This window comes from Malaclemys terrapin, chromosome 4 (assembly GCF_027887155.1).
Source record: "Malaclemys terrapin pileata isolate rMalTer1 chromosome 4, rMalTer1.hap1, whole genome shotgun sequence".
Taxonomy (NCBI): domain Eukaryota; kingdom Metazoa; phylum Chordata; order Testudines; family Emydidae; genus Malaclemys; species Malaclemys terrapin.
The window spans coordinates 6,423,607-6,438,520 of NC_071508.1; the positions used below are offsets into that span (position 1 = coordinate 6,423,607).

The 14,914-nt window shown below is 57.0% G+C and overlaps 1 protein-coding gene across 3 annotated transcripts in view; it reads right to left on the bottom strand.

The window, feature by feature from the left end:
- Positions 1–398: 398 nt before the first annotated feature.
- SPTB (spectrin beta, erythrocytic) overlaps positions 399–14,914 on the bottom strand; it is a 101,715-nt gene continuing 87,199 nt past the window's right edge. For 2 of the 3 annotated variants that reach the window (XM_054028042.1, XM_054028043.1), the window contains exons 33-36: positions 6,883–7,145; positions 4,073–4,246; positions 2,840–2,882; positions 399–1,153 (exon numbers count right to left, since the gene is read on the bottom strand). In XM_054028042.1, the coding sequence (XP_053884017.1) occupies positions 986–1,153; positions 2,840–2,882; positions 4,073–4,246; positions 6,883–7,145 (648 nt within the window). In that variant the 3' untranslated portion in view covers positions 399–985. The remainder of the gene's footprint in view (positions 1,154–2,839; positions 2,883–4,072; positions 4,247–6,882; positions 7,146–14,914) is intronic. The other variant, XM_054028044.1, reaches the window with a different exon arrangement.

A 14,914-nucleotide genomic window follows, 5' to 3' on the forward strand; every position in this document is an offset into this window, starting at 1 on the left:
GGGTGTTCCCCAGCTCCCAGGCAGCAGCAAGGATGCCGAGGGGAGGGCTGGGGGCTTTGGAGACGTTGGCTTTTGGGGGGGCTGGCCCAGCCCACAGGCAGCACACAGGAACCACAAGGTCAGGGAGAGAAACGGGACCCAGGCCAAGAACGGCCTGAGCCCAGTCAAGGCCTGAGCCAATACAACAGTGCCTACAGGTGGGAATTGTGAACTCACACACACACACACTCACATGAAATGCAGACGTGTACACATGTAACCACACATGCACACACACACTCAGATGCAGAATTACAACGATTCTCTTCCACCCTAATTTAGGGCAAACGTTTGTTCTTGGCTGCGCATGGCTTGTCTGACAAAGGGCTCTCTGTGGGTGGTGGCTCGGGGGTGGGGGGGGGGGGGGGGGGGGTGTCTGAGAGACAGCACACGCAAGCAAGCACACCTCACGCCCCCTGCTGGAAGGGCTGGCAGACCTGCCCAGGTGTGTGTGACCGTCGCCCCCTAGTGGCTGCAGGCAGCCCTGCCACAGCCGTGGCGCCCGGAGATGCGCCAGTCTTGGGCGGTCGTGGCACCTCGTCAGAGCGGCAGGTTGGGAAGCGCGCTGCCTCCATCCTGCCTTGGGCAGTGCGTCCCCAGCACTGCGTGGTCTTGCTGAGATGGTGCCTCCTCCGCCAGACGCCCGTGTGGATTCCCCGGCCGTGGGCGATGCAACACGTGGGCCCTGCGCCGGCACCCCCAGCACTGGCCTTCGGCAGACACCACTCCTCAGCCCTCGCAGGGCTGGCTCGGTGCGGCGTGGGAGCAGAGCGGGGCGTGGAGCTGTGCCCAGGCACTGAAGGCGGGGCTGTGTTGTGAGCACCAGCGGCTGCTGCCGGAGGTGCGTGGGGGTGGGGGGTGGTGGCTGGGCCCAGCACGCCCGCGGACGCTCCCCCATGCACAGTTCTTAGGCAGCTGAGTGGGCTGCCCTCAGCCACCTCTCGGGTTATTTCTTTTTGGGAAAGAAGCTAAATCTTTTCTCTTTGTCTTTCTTGGCCAGGCTGACGTCCGTGGCGGAGCTGGAGGGCAGAGGCAGGCTCAGTGCCTTGGCTTTCACGCTTTGGGCTTCCGTTATTGCTGTGCTGAGTCCCTGCAGCCATGTGTGCAGCTCCTCCTGTCGGACAGAGACCGAGAGAGAGCGTCCCTCAGTCACCACCCCGGGACAGCGGTTTCTGAGCCTCCAGCCACCCCAGCGCTCGCCCCAAAGAGTCCCATGCCTTACGGGGGGGCAGGAGTCACTCCTGTGTCTAACCCAGCTTGTTCTCTCACCCAGCATTCCTCCCGCAGGCGGTGGCTAATGCATTATTGACGTTATCACCTCAGAGTCTGTCATAGGTTCACCCAAGCACCGGTAAACAGTAGGGCTGGAGTCTTCTGCCCAAGGGAGTTGGGCACCTGACGGCCATTGCATTTCAAAGGGATTTGGCCCACTTATTCCCATGGGCTGTTCTGAACCTCCCAGCCTCTAAGGCCCAGCTTCTCAAAGGTATTTAGACACCTAAATCAATGGGAATTGGGCACGTAAAGACCTAGGAGGATCTCACTCAGGGCTCACTGTGTCCCAAACTCCAGCACTGCCCAATGGGGCAGGGAGCGAAGGAGGACATTGTATTCTACTACATCTGCAATCCCGTGGGGGGAGGGGGGCAGTTATGGAGGCAGAAGACGGCTACCCTAAGGGGGCCAGAATGCCAGGGCTAGTCACCCCATGGCAAGAAGCCCAGCAAAGTGGAGAGATGGGCTGCTGGGCTGATCTGATGCCCCGGGACAGATGCGGGGGAGCGATCAGACCTGTTCAGAAATCGGAATGTCTGTCCCAGGGCAGAGTCCAATGTGGGGTGGTACCGAGAAAGCTGGATCAGCCCAGCTTGATGGAACGGAAAGTACAGACATGTCTGAACAGTTCCATTTGCAAGTGAGTTCCACCTTAATCTGTGTCTGGCTGAGTTGATGCAGTGCATCATGGGAGCTGTAGTTCAGGTGTCTCATGCCGACACTCTCCCCTGTGGGCTGGGCTCCCAAACCAGCTTATATATCCCATGATGCACTGTGGTCTTCTGTCTTGCTGAGCTGCCACAGTGCATTATGGGAAGCGTAGTCTGGCCTGGGAACGTGTCCCATAGGGGAGAACGAGGGTGTGAGGCAGCTGAATTACAGTTCCCACAATGCACCAAGGTGGCTCAGCCAGATGCAGATGCAGGACCCCTTTCGGCAGAATTAACATAATCCTCACGGAAAACGGTGAGTCTGCGGAGTCTCCATAGCCCCCAGAGGAATGATGGCGAGGCACGCAGGAGGCAGAGGGAGAAGGCAAGCAGCTTCCACTGCCGCTGGCTCTGCAGCTGTATAGGCAGGAGCTGGGTGAGCCAGACACTGCTGGGTTCCAAGTGAAAGTCAGGGGCAGCTCACGTGGAGCAAGCCAGTGCCGCTGCAGAGCTACGCAGCCAGGTCTGGAAATGAGATGGTGATGCAGGGGCCTTTGCTCCTCATGCCACTCACAACCTGACTGCCCCTAGCTCTCTGGAGAGACCCATCCTCAGTCCAGCTGGGGGCATGGCAGACTATCTCCCAGCATGCTTTGCCCCAGCCTAGGCCTACATCATAGCTACCCTGTAGGACTATGTCTCCAGAACACTCTCTCTGCTAGTGGTTTCCCCTTTCTTTGTGCCACCCCCAGGCCAGGAAGCTCTCGTGACAGCCTCTGTCCCCATCTATGCAGCCAGGCCTGAATCCCTGCTCACTGAGACGTTCCAGCCTCCCACGTCCTCTCCAGCCCCGAATGGCCCACACAGGCACCAACCTCGTCCTTGCCATGGAAGAGCCACTCGCTGCCATTGCCGAGCCTGGAAAGCAGAGGGGAGATTCCCGGTCATTCAGACGCCCACTTAAATATACACCTTAATTAACTGATTTAAGGCCAGCATCTAGTTGTCTCAGGGCTCCAGACGCTGTGCCCCAGGGCTTCTGACCCCCCCAGCAGCAGCTCCCCACCCCTCCTAGATCTCCCACCCCACAGCGGTCCCCGCGCCAGGCGGCCCCTCGCCAGGCAGGCCCAGCACGTACTTTTGGAAGCAGTTGCTGGGGGGTGCTCAACGTCAGCTCCACCCCAGGCTCCGCCCCCACTCCACCCCCCTCCCTCAAGCCCCCACCGCCACCCTGCCTCTTCCCACCCTGTTCTGCCCCCTGCCCTGAGCATCCCCCGCCCTCGCTCTTCCCCCTCTCTCCCAGCATCTCCTGCACACAGCTGAACAGCTGATCACTGGTGGGCAGGAGGCACTGGGGCGGGGGAGGGGGAGAGCTGATCAGCGGGGCTGCCGTGGGTGCCAAGCACCCACTATTTTCTTCCAGCCCCAGAACACCTACGAAGTCGGTGCCTATGTTTGGAAGCCAGCGTTAATTTTAAGGGGCTTATTTCTGATGCGGCCAAGCCGTGGCTGGAGCCCGAGGGGGACTCCCCGCCAGCAGGTCACCGGCAGAACACCAGGACAAAAAGCCACACTCGCCGGCTGCGGCGCGGGGGGGCAATGGGCCGTGGGCAGAGCCTGCACCAAGAGTGGGCACAGAGAAGGCAGGACCACGATCCTGATGGCAGCAAAGGGACAGGCATGAAGGGGTTAAGGTGGTGGAGGGGACTGGGTTTAGGGCTTGGCCCAGCAATTATCATGATCTCAATGTCCTCCATCCAACACTGCTTGGCTGCCCCACCTGCAGGGGGTGGCCTGGAACGCCTCCTCATTCAGTGCCGAAACAGCGCCTCCCTCTGGGCCCCCTGCCAGATGCACCGGGCACTCTGCTCCGCTGAGGTGCTCCCTGTGAACCCCATGACCTCATGGGATGGCTTAGGTGCTAGCCAATCTTGCCCCTCACGGTTGGCGTGGGTCCCCTCCCCCCACTGAGTGTGACGTGGCTATTGGGTCCCAGGTCCCAGCTGTGGGAGGTTTAGGTGCTGTGATGTACCCGGCGCTGGCTTGCGGGGGGCTCCCAGGGCAGGCTGGCTGCAGAGTCTGGCCCCAGGGCTCTGTCTGCACCTCACCTCAGCTTGAAGACGTGCTTCTTCTTCTTGTAGCCAATGGCTACATCGCAGAGGGCGTTCCTCAGCTGGAAGGGCTCCTCCCCGTGGTAAGGCACTCCCAAGGCTAAGCTCTTGGCATCCTTGTAGAAGGCCAGCTCGCTGCTCCGGAGCACGCAGTACAGCGTGTTCCAGGACCTGTGTGACAGGCGTGAGGACACACATGTTACTCCAGCTCCATAACCCAAACGCACCTCACGCACCATCAGAGCCTGGAACCTGCAAGCCCCGGTGCCTGCTACATGTTGGCTGAGGTGACTTTCCTAGCACCCAGAAGTGACTTGATTGTGGGCTGTCGGGACCTATGTGGGAGGAGATTTCGGAGAGCGGGGAGGGGCTGGTGAATCTCAATGAATTCCAATGACTGGAAGCCGACGCCCGACAAATCCAGGCTAAAGGGAAGGCCCAGTTTTTTCACACGGAGGAGAAACTAACAGCTGACCCAGCCATGGGGCGGGTTCTCCGTCACTTGGGAGTCTGTAAATCCAGCCTGGTTTCTCGTGGTAAAAACTCCGCTCCAGCTCATCCAGGAGTGACAGGGTTAATACATTGGGTGGGGCTTTCTAGTCTGGTCCCTTCTATGTGCCAGGGGTCTCGGGCAGTTGGGTTGAAATGGTTTCTTCATAGATTTCCCAGGCCAGAAGAGACCATTGTGGTCATCTCATCTGACCTCCTGCGTAATACAGGCCAGAGAACGGCCCCAAAATAATTCCTAGACCAGAGTTTGTAGCGTGATGGTGAATCAATGGCCCTGGGTAAATTGTTCCAATGGTTAATTACTCTCACTGCTAAAACTGTACGTCCTATTTCCCATCTGAATTTGTCTAGCTTCAACTTCCAGCCATTGGATCTTGTTAGGCCTTTCTCTGCTAGATTGAAGAGACCATTATTAAATGTTTGTTCCCCACTTATAGTCTGTGATCCAGTCACCCCTTAACCTTCTCTTTGTTCAGCTAACTAGACTGAGCTCCTTGAGGCTCTCTCTGTAAGGCAGGTTTTCTAATCCTTCAACCATTCTCCTGGCTCTTCTCCGACCCTCTCCAATGTGGCTATGCTGTGGGGGAGAGTTGGCTCACGGTAGTCTAAGGAACTGCACCCGCGCCTACCAGGGCTGGGTCTGACATTGTCATCAGGGCCGCTCAGAGGCGGGGGGCAAGTGGGGCAATTTGCCCCAGGCCCCACAGGGGCCCCGCAAGCCCTGGCCCAGCGGCGGTCCGGGTCTTCGGTGGCATTTCGGCGGTGGGGGGCCCTTCAGTGCTGCCAAAGAGGCAGAGCGACTGAAGGGCTCCCCGCCGCCGAAATGCCGCCAAAGACCCGGACCACCGCCAGGTGAGTACAAGCTCCACAGCTCCCCCGCTTTGCTCCAGGCCCCCTGAATCCTCTGGGCAGCCCTGGATTGTCATCCAACCCATAGAGTCGGCTAAGGACTGTTGTGCCAGCCAGAGGGGCCGTGGTTCATGGTGTCGCATCAGGCATCGGGCTGCGGTGGTAAGTCTGTACTGAAGTGCAAGTTCTGAGGCCTTTTTCTTTAGTAAGCAGCAGCAGCTACCTTAGGACAGCAGCAGCGATGGGCCAAGAAGCAGAAAGTCACATCGTCCCCTTCCATCTAAATTGCATCAAAACAGTGTAATATCAGGCTGTTAAGAAGGCTCCTGTCCTAAAGCACCCACCATCACCAGCTAAAGAAACAGATCTTCAGATCTCTAAACAAAACTTTGATCTCCACATTCTGTCTGGCAAGAAACCACTTAGCAGCAGTTGTGGTTGTGAGATCTAAAAGTCTATTGTTTTGCCTTTGTGGTCCCCACTTCTCTATTGTTTATCTGTAGGGTCTGTCTGGTTCTTTGATTGTTTCTGTCTGGTGCATACCTAATTTTGCAAGATTTACATCAACTAAGGTGGTGGGGGCTGATTGGGTAAAGAATTGTTTTGTAATGGGCTGGGATCGGTGAAAAATACCGTTTTGTAGGACTTTCGTTTCAAATGATTGGGTAAGGTACAGCTAAGCAGGACTCACGGTATAAACTGGGGTCCAAAGGGAAGTTCTTTGAAACCTAACTCCAGGACACAGCCCAGGATCAGAGCTGCCGGACCCAACACCCTGCCAACCATAATCGTGCAGAAGCTGGAGTTCCCGGACGACCTGATTCTGACTGGCCAGCAGGAAAAGTTGGTCTGCCTTATTGGGAGTGGCGAGCATTGTATGCTCCGTGTGCGCATTCGGTTTTGGTGATTGGTAATAAATAGAGGATAAGGATATGACTGTGTAAGGCTCTTTCACTGGTAAAAGGCCCCGCAAACCCGCAGAAGAGTACGCCCTGAGCCCTAGGTGCCTTTCACCTGGAGTCCTAAGAACTGGGTGCCTAAATCAACTGGGTTACGCCTTGCGCCCGTAGAAGGATAAAGGTGGGTGCCGTAGAGTGTGCGGGTAACAGATTTATGGCGTCGTGGGAGGTCGAAGTGAGGCTCCGGGGCCGGGCTGGCTCCTGGGCAGCGTGGCATGCAGTGGCCTTCTGAGGAGGGTGGCAGAGAAGCCTTCACCCATGGGTCCCTCCCACAGAATCTGTATTTCCCTGCAGGCAACCTCCACACTGCTCTGAGAGGCCCTCCGCTGGGGTCGCTCCCCAGCCCAGCTGCCTGCAACCTCTCCCCACCTGGTCTTGCTGGGGAGCTGCCAATGCCTCTATGGGCCAGGTACAGCTGACCCCAGCCGAGCCAGAGCCATTCCCTATGGGATACGCCCTGCAAGGCGCGTGCCCGCCGTCCCCGTGCACCTGTTTGAAGCCTTCTTGCTAGGAGCCTCCAGGTCGTGTTTGCGGCCCAGGTAGCCCTCCATCTGGAGGCTGTGCGAGCGGTCCAGCTGCACGGGCAGTGTGGCGGTCTCGTTGCGCTCACTCACAGGCGTCTGGAGGGCTTTGAACAGCGGGTCCATGGCGGAGGGCTCCTTGTCGTCCGCTTTCGTCTTCATCTCGGGCTGCTTGGCCTCAGTTGGCTCCGCCGGGGCCTGGGCTGGGTCTGCTTTCTCCTCTTCCACCTGCTGTGATCACGGAGCACAGCATGTTACCCGAGAACAGAGTGGATCATGAATGCTGCTGGGCTGTCATGCTGCCCCTCGTCCGCTCTAGGAGAACGGACACCACTAGCAGAGCGGGGAGACGTTTTTGGGTAGGAAACCACAGAAACCGGCCACACGGAAACGTTTCACGGATTCGTGTCAGTGTTGTTGGCTTGGGGCAAAACCAAATGTCAGCCGAATTCCGGAAAATCGGAACTGTTTCATGTTGACCGTTTTGAAAGGAAACATTTCGATTGTTTTTCTGTTCAGACAGGACCTTGCCTTTCAGACGTCCCTGTCGTTTTATTTTAAAAATGTTTAAAACTTGTCCAATTCGTCAAGGTGAAAAGTTTTATTTGACCCAAAACCATGTTTTCCCCTTTTCCACTTTGACAAAAATTTTGAAAAGTGTCAGGTCAGCCCCAAACAAACGTTTTCTCTGATTTTTCAGAATTGTCAGTGAACCGAAAATCCACTGTTCACCCAGCTCTACCGCACGGGGGGAGCACAGCTTAGTGGTGAGAGCAGGGTGCACCTGCTCTTTTATTTCTATCTCAGCCACTGACTTACTGTGGGAGTTCGGTCAGCTCTGCCCAGTGTGTGCTCTCATGCCCACCTACGTGACTCTGTGGGCCAAGTCCCATTTCTGAAAGGGACTCAGGTGCGTAGGAGCTGAAACCCTGTTGACTTTCAATGAGGCGTTGGCTCCTAAGTGCACAGGTCCCCTTTGGAAAAGGAGAGGCCCCGTGCCTCTGCTTCCCTCATGAGTAGAATGGGGCTCTCGCCCCAGAGGAGATGGGGGTTGGAAGTTGCAAGTGTGAGTGAATGGAGGGGTGTAAGGCCTGTGGAAATGCATGGCTGGAAGGTGCTAGATATACATGTAAGCGTGAAGTGCCGTGTTAGTGCTCGGAAACTTCCAAAGTATATGCAGAGTCTGCAGCACCAAACCGAGATCCGTCCACTTGTCTTCTCTTTAAGGCACCACCTGGCTTAGTCCCACACTACCTCTCATCACGCATATGCTACTGCAGATGTCGAGTCCCTCCTCTGATTGGCCACTGTAGCCTTCATCACCCACTCGGTACATTTTCACAGATTCCTAGATTCTAAGGCCAGAAGGGCCCATTGTGATCATCTCATCTGACCTCCTGGATAACACAGACCAGAGACCTGCCCCCAGATCATTCCCAGAGCAGAGCTTGTAGAAAACCATCCGATCGTGATTTAAACATTGCCAGGGATGGAGACTCCACCGCGCCGCTGGGTAAATTGTTCCAATGGTTAATGACTCTCACTGTTAAACACTGACACCTTCTTTCCCAGCTGAATTTCTCTAGCTTCAGTTTCCAGCCACGGGATCATGTTACGCCTTTGTCTGCTAGATTGAAGAGTCCCTTATTAACTACTTGTTCCTAAGGGGATACTTAGGACTGTGATCAAGTCACCCCTTAACCTTCTCTTTGTGAAGCTAGATAGTTTGAGCTCCTTGAGTCAAAGGCAGGTTTTCTAATCCTTTAATCCAGAGGTCCCCAAACTTTTGAGAGTCATGCCCCCCTGACCCCTGTCTGTGCCCCCCCTGACTCCCTGAGGCCAGGGCCAGGAGCGGAGCCGTGCCTCCTGGGGGGCGGGGTAGGCAGGCAGACACGGATGGGGTAAGGAGGCTGAGACTGGTACTACAGCTGGGGGTGGGTATGGGGCTGGGAGGGGGCCAGGGGCTGGAGCAGAGCTGCAGCTGGACTGCAGTGGGGCCCAGCAGCCAGCCCGTGACCAGGTGCAGCTCCACTCCCGGCCTGGGCCCTGGGCCGGGAATTGAGCTGCGGCCAGCGGCCAAGGCTGGGGGTTGGCGCGACGCCAGGAACAGAGCTGCGCTGAGGCTGGGGATAGGGCCAGGAAGGGGGCCGGGAGCCGGAGATGCGGCTGGGGGTGGAACCGGAGTAGAGCTGAGGGTGGGGAGGGGCTGGGTAGCACTCACTCCCCGCCCCCTATGTGGGCTCCCCCGGATGTTCCTCCACGCCCCCTGCGGGGGGGGGGGGGACACACCCCACAGTCTGGGGCCCTCTGCTTTAATCATTCTCACATCTCTTCTCTGACCCCTCTAATTTATCAACATCCTTCTTGAATTGTGGGCACCAGAACTGGACCCAGGATTCCAGCCGCGGTCGCACCAGGGCCACATCCAAAGTAAAACAACCTCTCTGCTCCTAATTGCGTTTCCCCTGCTTGTGCGTCCCAGGATCGCATTAGCCCTTCTGACCGCAGTGTCGCACTGGGAGCTCACGTTCCGCCGATTACGCACCATGACCCCTAGATCTGTTTCAGAGTCACTGCTCCCCAGGATGGAGTCCCCCATCCCCGAGGTGTGGTCGACACTCTTTGCTCCTAGGAGTAAATCTTTACATTCGGCTGTACAGACAAACAAGCGCTTTGTCCCATGCTGCCCCTCCTGGTTGGGAGGAGCTCTCTGTAACCAGCCGCAAAGTTACCCCCTCAGTCTCCTTCACAACCCTCCTTAAAACTTCCCTTTGCAGCAATGCCGTGCCAAATAAAGGAGCTGGACAATGGCCAGGCCAGTGTGGACTGAGACCCAACGCAGTGACCGGCATTGTCTCACTGTTTCCTTGTGCTGCCCCGTCTGTCTCCCTCCAGCTCTTGTCTCAGATTTGGACTGTCAGGGCAGGGACCTGACTTGTGTGTGACGGAGTGTGCCTGGAGCATGGTGCGGGCTGCATTTTGTGCTGCAGCCTCTGACTTGGATTGGGACTCGTCAGTTGGGAGCGTCGCTGGAGCTTTTTTGTTCGTCCGTCGGAAAACCGACCCTTCCCACGGGAATGTGGCGGAGCGCGGCGGCATTTAGTTACGGACGGAAAAATGCGTTCTGGTAAGGTGGAAACGTCACTTCCGGATTGTTGATATTTCATTTCTGAGCAACTTTTGGGTTCTAAGCAAAGGCGCCGGCTCCGTGGGTGCTCCGGGGCTGGAGCCCCCATGAGAAAAACATAGTGGGTGCTCAGCACCCACCGGCACCCCTGCTGATCAGTTCCTCCCCCTTCCCCCCAGCACCTCCCGCCTGCTGGTGATCAGCTGTTCAGTGGCACTGGGGATAAGAAGGAGGAGTGGGGTCAGGAAGAGGCGGAGCGAGGGTGAAGCCTTGGAGAAAGGGGTGGAGTGGGGGTGGGGTCTGGGACGGAGCAGGGGTCGAGCGCCCCCAGGGAAACCAGAAAGTCGGTGCCTCTGGTTCTAAGTATGTGCTATATTGTACATGATAACATCCCATGAGTCGCTGAAAGTCCATGCAGTGCCCCGGGGTGGCAGCTGGGCCTAGCAATCCACCACCGGTGAAGGCACCCGCAGGCAATGAAATTGTTACACACGAATTAGCTGTAGAGTGCGGATGGTGATTGGCTGAGTTATTTCTGCTATCACAAGCTCTAGGCCCCTTGGCCTGGCACAGATACGTGCCTTCCTGTAGCTCTCCACCACCTGGGTGGTGCTTCCTAAACTCTGAATGGCTGCAGAGTTAACAATTGGATGGTAACAGCCTGAACCCCAGCGATGATTGAACCCGATGCGATTCTGAACCAAAAGAGACCTCAGCCAGGCCCGTAGCTGTTTCCACCTCATCACACTGACTCACCAGCTAGTCTAGGCTTCAGAGTGACACTCAGCCAGAGTGGGGGAGGGAATATCTTGTATGGGACCAACTTCTCTCAGTGAGAGAGACCAGCATTGGAGCTTCCACAGAGCTCTTCTTCAGTAGAAGTCGGTCCAATAAAAGATACCACCTCACCCACCTTGTCTCTCTCATATCCTGGGATCAGCAACAGACCAAGTGACAGTCCTGGACTCTTACTCTACAGATAAGCTAAAAAAGCCAGAATTGGAATGCAATGCTTTGATGGACCCACACCGACCTTTTTTCAGTAAACTTTGGTTTTGGAGGAAATTTCACAAGGTGTCGGCTTTCATGCCGATCCAGAACGAGAACAATTTTCAAACGGCTGGAATTCCCACGGGAGGGAAATTCGCCCCATTAGAAACGGTGACAAAGTTCCTCCTCTATCTTGGCGGGTCCTGCGCTTATTGGCGGATTTTCTTGCCTCAGAGATTCACCACGTGGGTTGGGGAACAGCCCAGAGGCCTTCCCCTCTGGAAGAATCCACAGTCCAGGTCAATTGGGAGGTTTGGGGGGAACCCGGGCCCGCCCTCTACTCCGGGTTCCAGCCCAGGGCCCAGTGGACTGCAGCTGTCTATAGTGCCTCCTGTAACAGCTGCATGACAGCTACAACTCCCTGGGCTACTTCCCCATGGCCTCCTCCAAACACCTTCCTTATTCTCACCACAGGACCTTCCTCCTGGTGTCTGATAACGCTTGTGCTCCTCAGTCCTCCAGCAGCACACCCTCTCAGCTCCTTGCGCCTCTTGCTCCCAGCTCCTCACACTCCCACCACAAACTGAAGTGAGCTCCTTTTTAAAACCCAGGTGCCCTGATTAGCCTGCCTTAATTGATTCTAGCAGCTTCTTCTTAATTGGCTCCAGGTGTCCTAATTAGCCTGCCTGCCTTAACAGGTTCTAGCAGGTTCCTGATTACTCTAGTGCAGCCCCTGCTCTGGTCACTCAGGGAACAGAAAACTACTCATCCAGTGACCAGTATATTTGCCCTCTACCAGACTCCTGTACCCCACTGGTCTGGGTCTGTCACAAGACTTAAAGGACGTGTCTGGATTATGCAAATTCCAAGTCTGGATGCGCTCTCAGAGTAGCCAGATTAGGGGCTCGGCCCCTAGTGGCGTGACGCTGGCTGAGAAGCCATCGCAGCGTGATCAAGGGCCCTCAGCTCTGACTGCCAGGCCCCGACCGGCCCATCGCTATGGGACAACAGCTGCTACACAGAAGCCTGGCAGAGGAAAGGGGCTGGACAGGACTTTCCCAGCTGGAGCACGTGGGTGAAAAGGGACAGAAACCGTATTTAAAAAGACGGCTTCTCTGAGCAAGGGGTGGGGGGTATGGCCACTGCCACATGCCAGGAGACTGAGCTGGAGAGAGAGAGAGAAGGCAGGACACGCCCAGCACAAACCTCAGACTCACAGCTCTGTAGCTCTAGTGCTTTGTTCAGAGTCAAGTGGCCGGTTCATCAACCCCTTGGCTCAGCCCGTGTCCCTCGTTGGCCTGCCACGCCGGCCCTGAAGGGCTCCCACGGCCAGCTGGGCACCAGGATGTGAGTCTAAAGGACTGAGGAGCTGGTTCCAGGGCCCAGCTGGCCAGGCTGTGCTGCCTGTGTGCCCAGGATGGGTGGCAGACCTGGGGCCGCCCCTGGGAGTGCCCCCAAGAGGCCCAGAGCTAGGCCAGTGACCTGGCCCCAGGGGGTGAGCAGTCCATGGTAACTGGTGGTTGGGTCCCACCACACCAGCCTGGGGTCTGGCCAGAGAGTGGGGCTGGGCCAGGTCGGGGGTCCTGGTCCATAAGTGGGACTCCTAGTTGCTATGGCAATATACCCATGAGAAGGGGAGGCAATTCCCAAGCCAGCACTCAGAGACAGGCCATGCCACATCCTGCTTGAAAACCAGCAGGGCGGGCAGTTGTGCGGAGCTGCAGAGCCAGACAGCGGTGCCAGGGCTGAGGAAGGAATGCTAGAAAACATGCCTGGCACTCTGCCAGCCTGGAGACCAGCAGGCACAGCCAAGGGCATGGAGCCCCCAGCCCGTCCACCTACCCCTGGAGCGACTCCCAGGGTGTTACTTCACCCAGAGCTCCTCAGCGCCAGAGGGCTGGGATGTGCCAGCTTGTCGGGACCCCCGTTGGCATGACTGGCAAAGAGGTGTCACGCTTTCATATTCAGCTGCAGCTAAGTCCCTTACAACCCTTCCCCAAGTCCACACGCTCCCTAACCTCGGCGGGTAACAACCCCCCCGGCCAGCTCCAATGTCAGAGCACAGCCCCAGGGACCCATGTAACCGCAGTGGGAATAACCTCCAGCTCTTCGGTTCCTGTCACCTACCCCTGGAGCTAGAGAAAGACTTCCTCTGCTGCTGGCAATGAACAGCTGATATCTGTTCACCTCCCCCATCCTCATGCAGGGATGGGTGTGAAGGAAATTCAACAACAGGACCTGGGGGGTCACCAATGCAGAGCTGAACAAGAGCTCGTGGAGGTGTGAACTCTGCCATTCATCTCAGGGAGGGGTTAACTCACATGCTCAGGGACAGTCTTTTAAGGGCTTGTCCACAGGGGACGTTGTACCAGTGTGACTGTAGGGCTTTCAGTTCACACCTTGTCTTATCCTGGCGTGACTCCTGGAATGGACACGTATCCCGGTACAAGGGGGCTTATGGCCTCATAGCATTCAGAGCCAGAAGGGACCATTGGGCCTTCCCGTCTGACCTCCTGTGTAGCCCAGGCCATCGATTTCCACCCCATGAGCCCTAGAACATTGTTACATTTTAGGACTAGGTGGGACTGAGGTGCTGCCAATGCCCGAGGCCCCTGCAATGGCAGGGAATGGATTAGGCAATCCAGGCCCAGCTGATCCCAGAGGTGACCTGTGTCCCATGCTGCAGAGGAGGGAGAACCCCCCCATGGTCCCCGCTGGTCTGACCTGGGGAAAATTTCTTTCCAGCCCCCATCTGGCCCCCAAGCACACAGGCAAGAACCAGGCAGCTAAGAAAGGACTCTCTGATCCCCCGCCCGTGGCTGGGGTCCCATCTCCAGCTGTGGCCAATCCCGGGTGCTTCAGGCCAGTTGTGCATCAGGGAAAAAACTCCCTCCTATCCTGATCCCTGGGACGCTTTGGAAGCAGATTAAGCTAAACTGTAAAGAGCCACTTTGATTACAGCCTAACCTGTCCCCTGCGGCATTACAGCTGTCGGGTGTGATTACACCGGTAAAACATTAACCTTTCCTGCCTAGCCACCGCGTCACCACTGTAACTTCCCCAAGACTGGCGGGGTGGTGGGGGGAGAGGAAGGAGTTGGTGTGTGCGCATGTGGCTGTGGGGCTGTCACACACTGACACAATTTGCCATGTGGGAAGGCTCATTTTGGGGCCACGCAGAGTCAGGAGCTCCCCGCAGTTACTCCCCCCCCCCCCCGAACCAAAAAAGAGCCCAGCTGAGCCTGTTCCCGGCTCACAAGGGGGTGCCAGGCCCTAGGAGGCCAGACGCGCTCAGCTCAGGATGATGGACGTCACTGTAGGGCGAGCAGTGTCCCATTCTGGGTATGCATGGGCGGAGCTTGGAAAGGCGTCTCCGCCCCCTTTCTGCCTCCCTTCTGGCCCCATGTGCTCTCTCTCTCTAAGCAGCCTCCTCTGACAATGGGGGGGAGGGGAGAAGTTTTTCTTTCTGGTCACGAATTAATGCACTGAGCTGATCAGACTCTAGGGCTGTGAGCCATGGGGGCTTCTTAACAGGTTCAGGCCACGTTCACCACCGCGCCTAATGCCCCGTTAGAGACTTAAAGGAAGGGTCTGGATTACGCAAGCACCCAACACCTCCCACGGCACGGCTCCTTCAGCCAGGAAGAGGGCGGTGAGCCCTGGGCACTGTATTGCTGGTACAGCCCCAGAACATCACGGCTGTTTATTGCTGCCAGTGCAATCGATCTGGGGCCTCGCTAAGGAGACGTGTGAGTTTAACTCACTCTCCCAGTCATGCAGGGAACCTGGAATGAGCTTCCTCTGTCATGCAAGAAGACTGGGCCTCACAGAGACACCTCTAGAGCACCTGCTGTGTCGCAGGGCCTGGGCGAAGGGGGTGGACG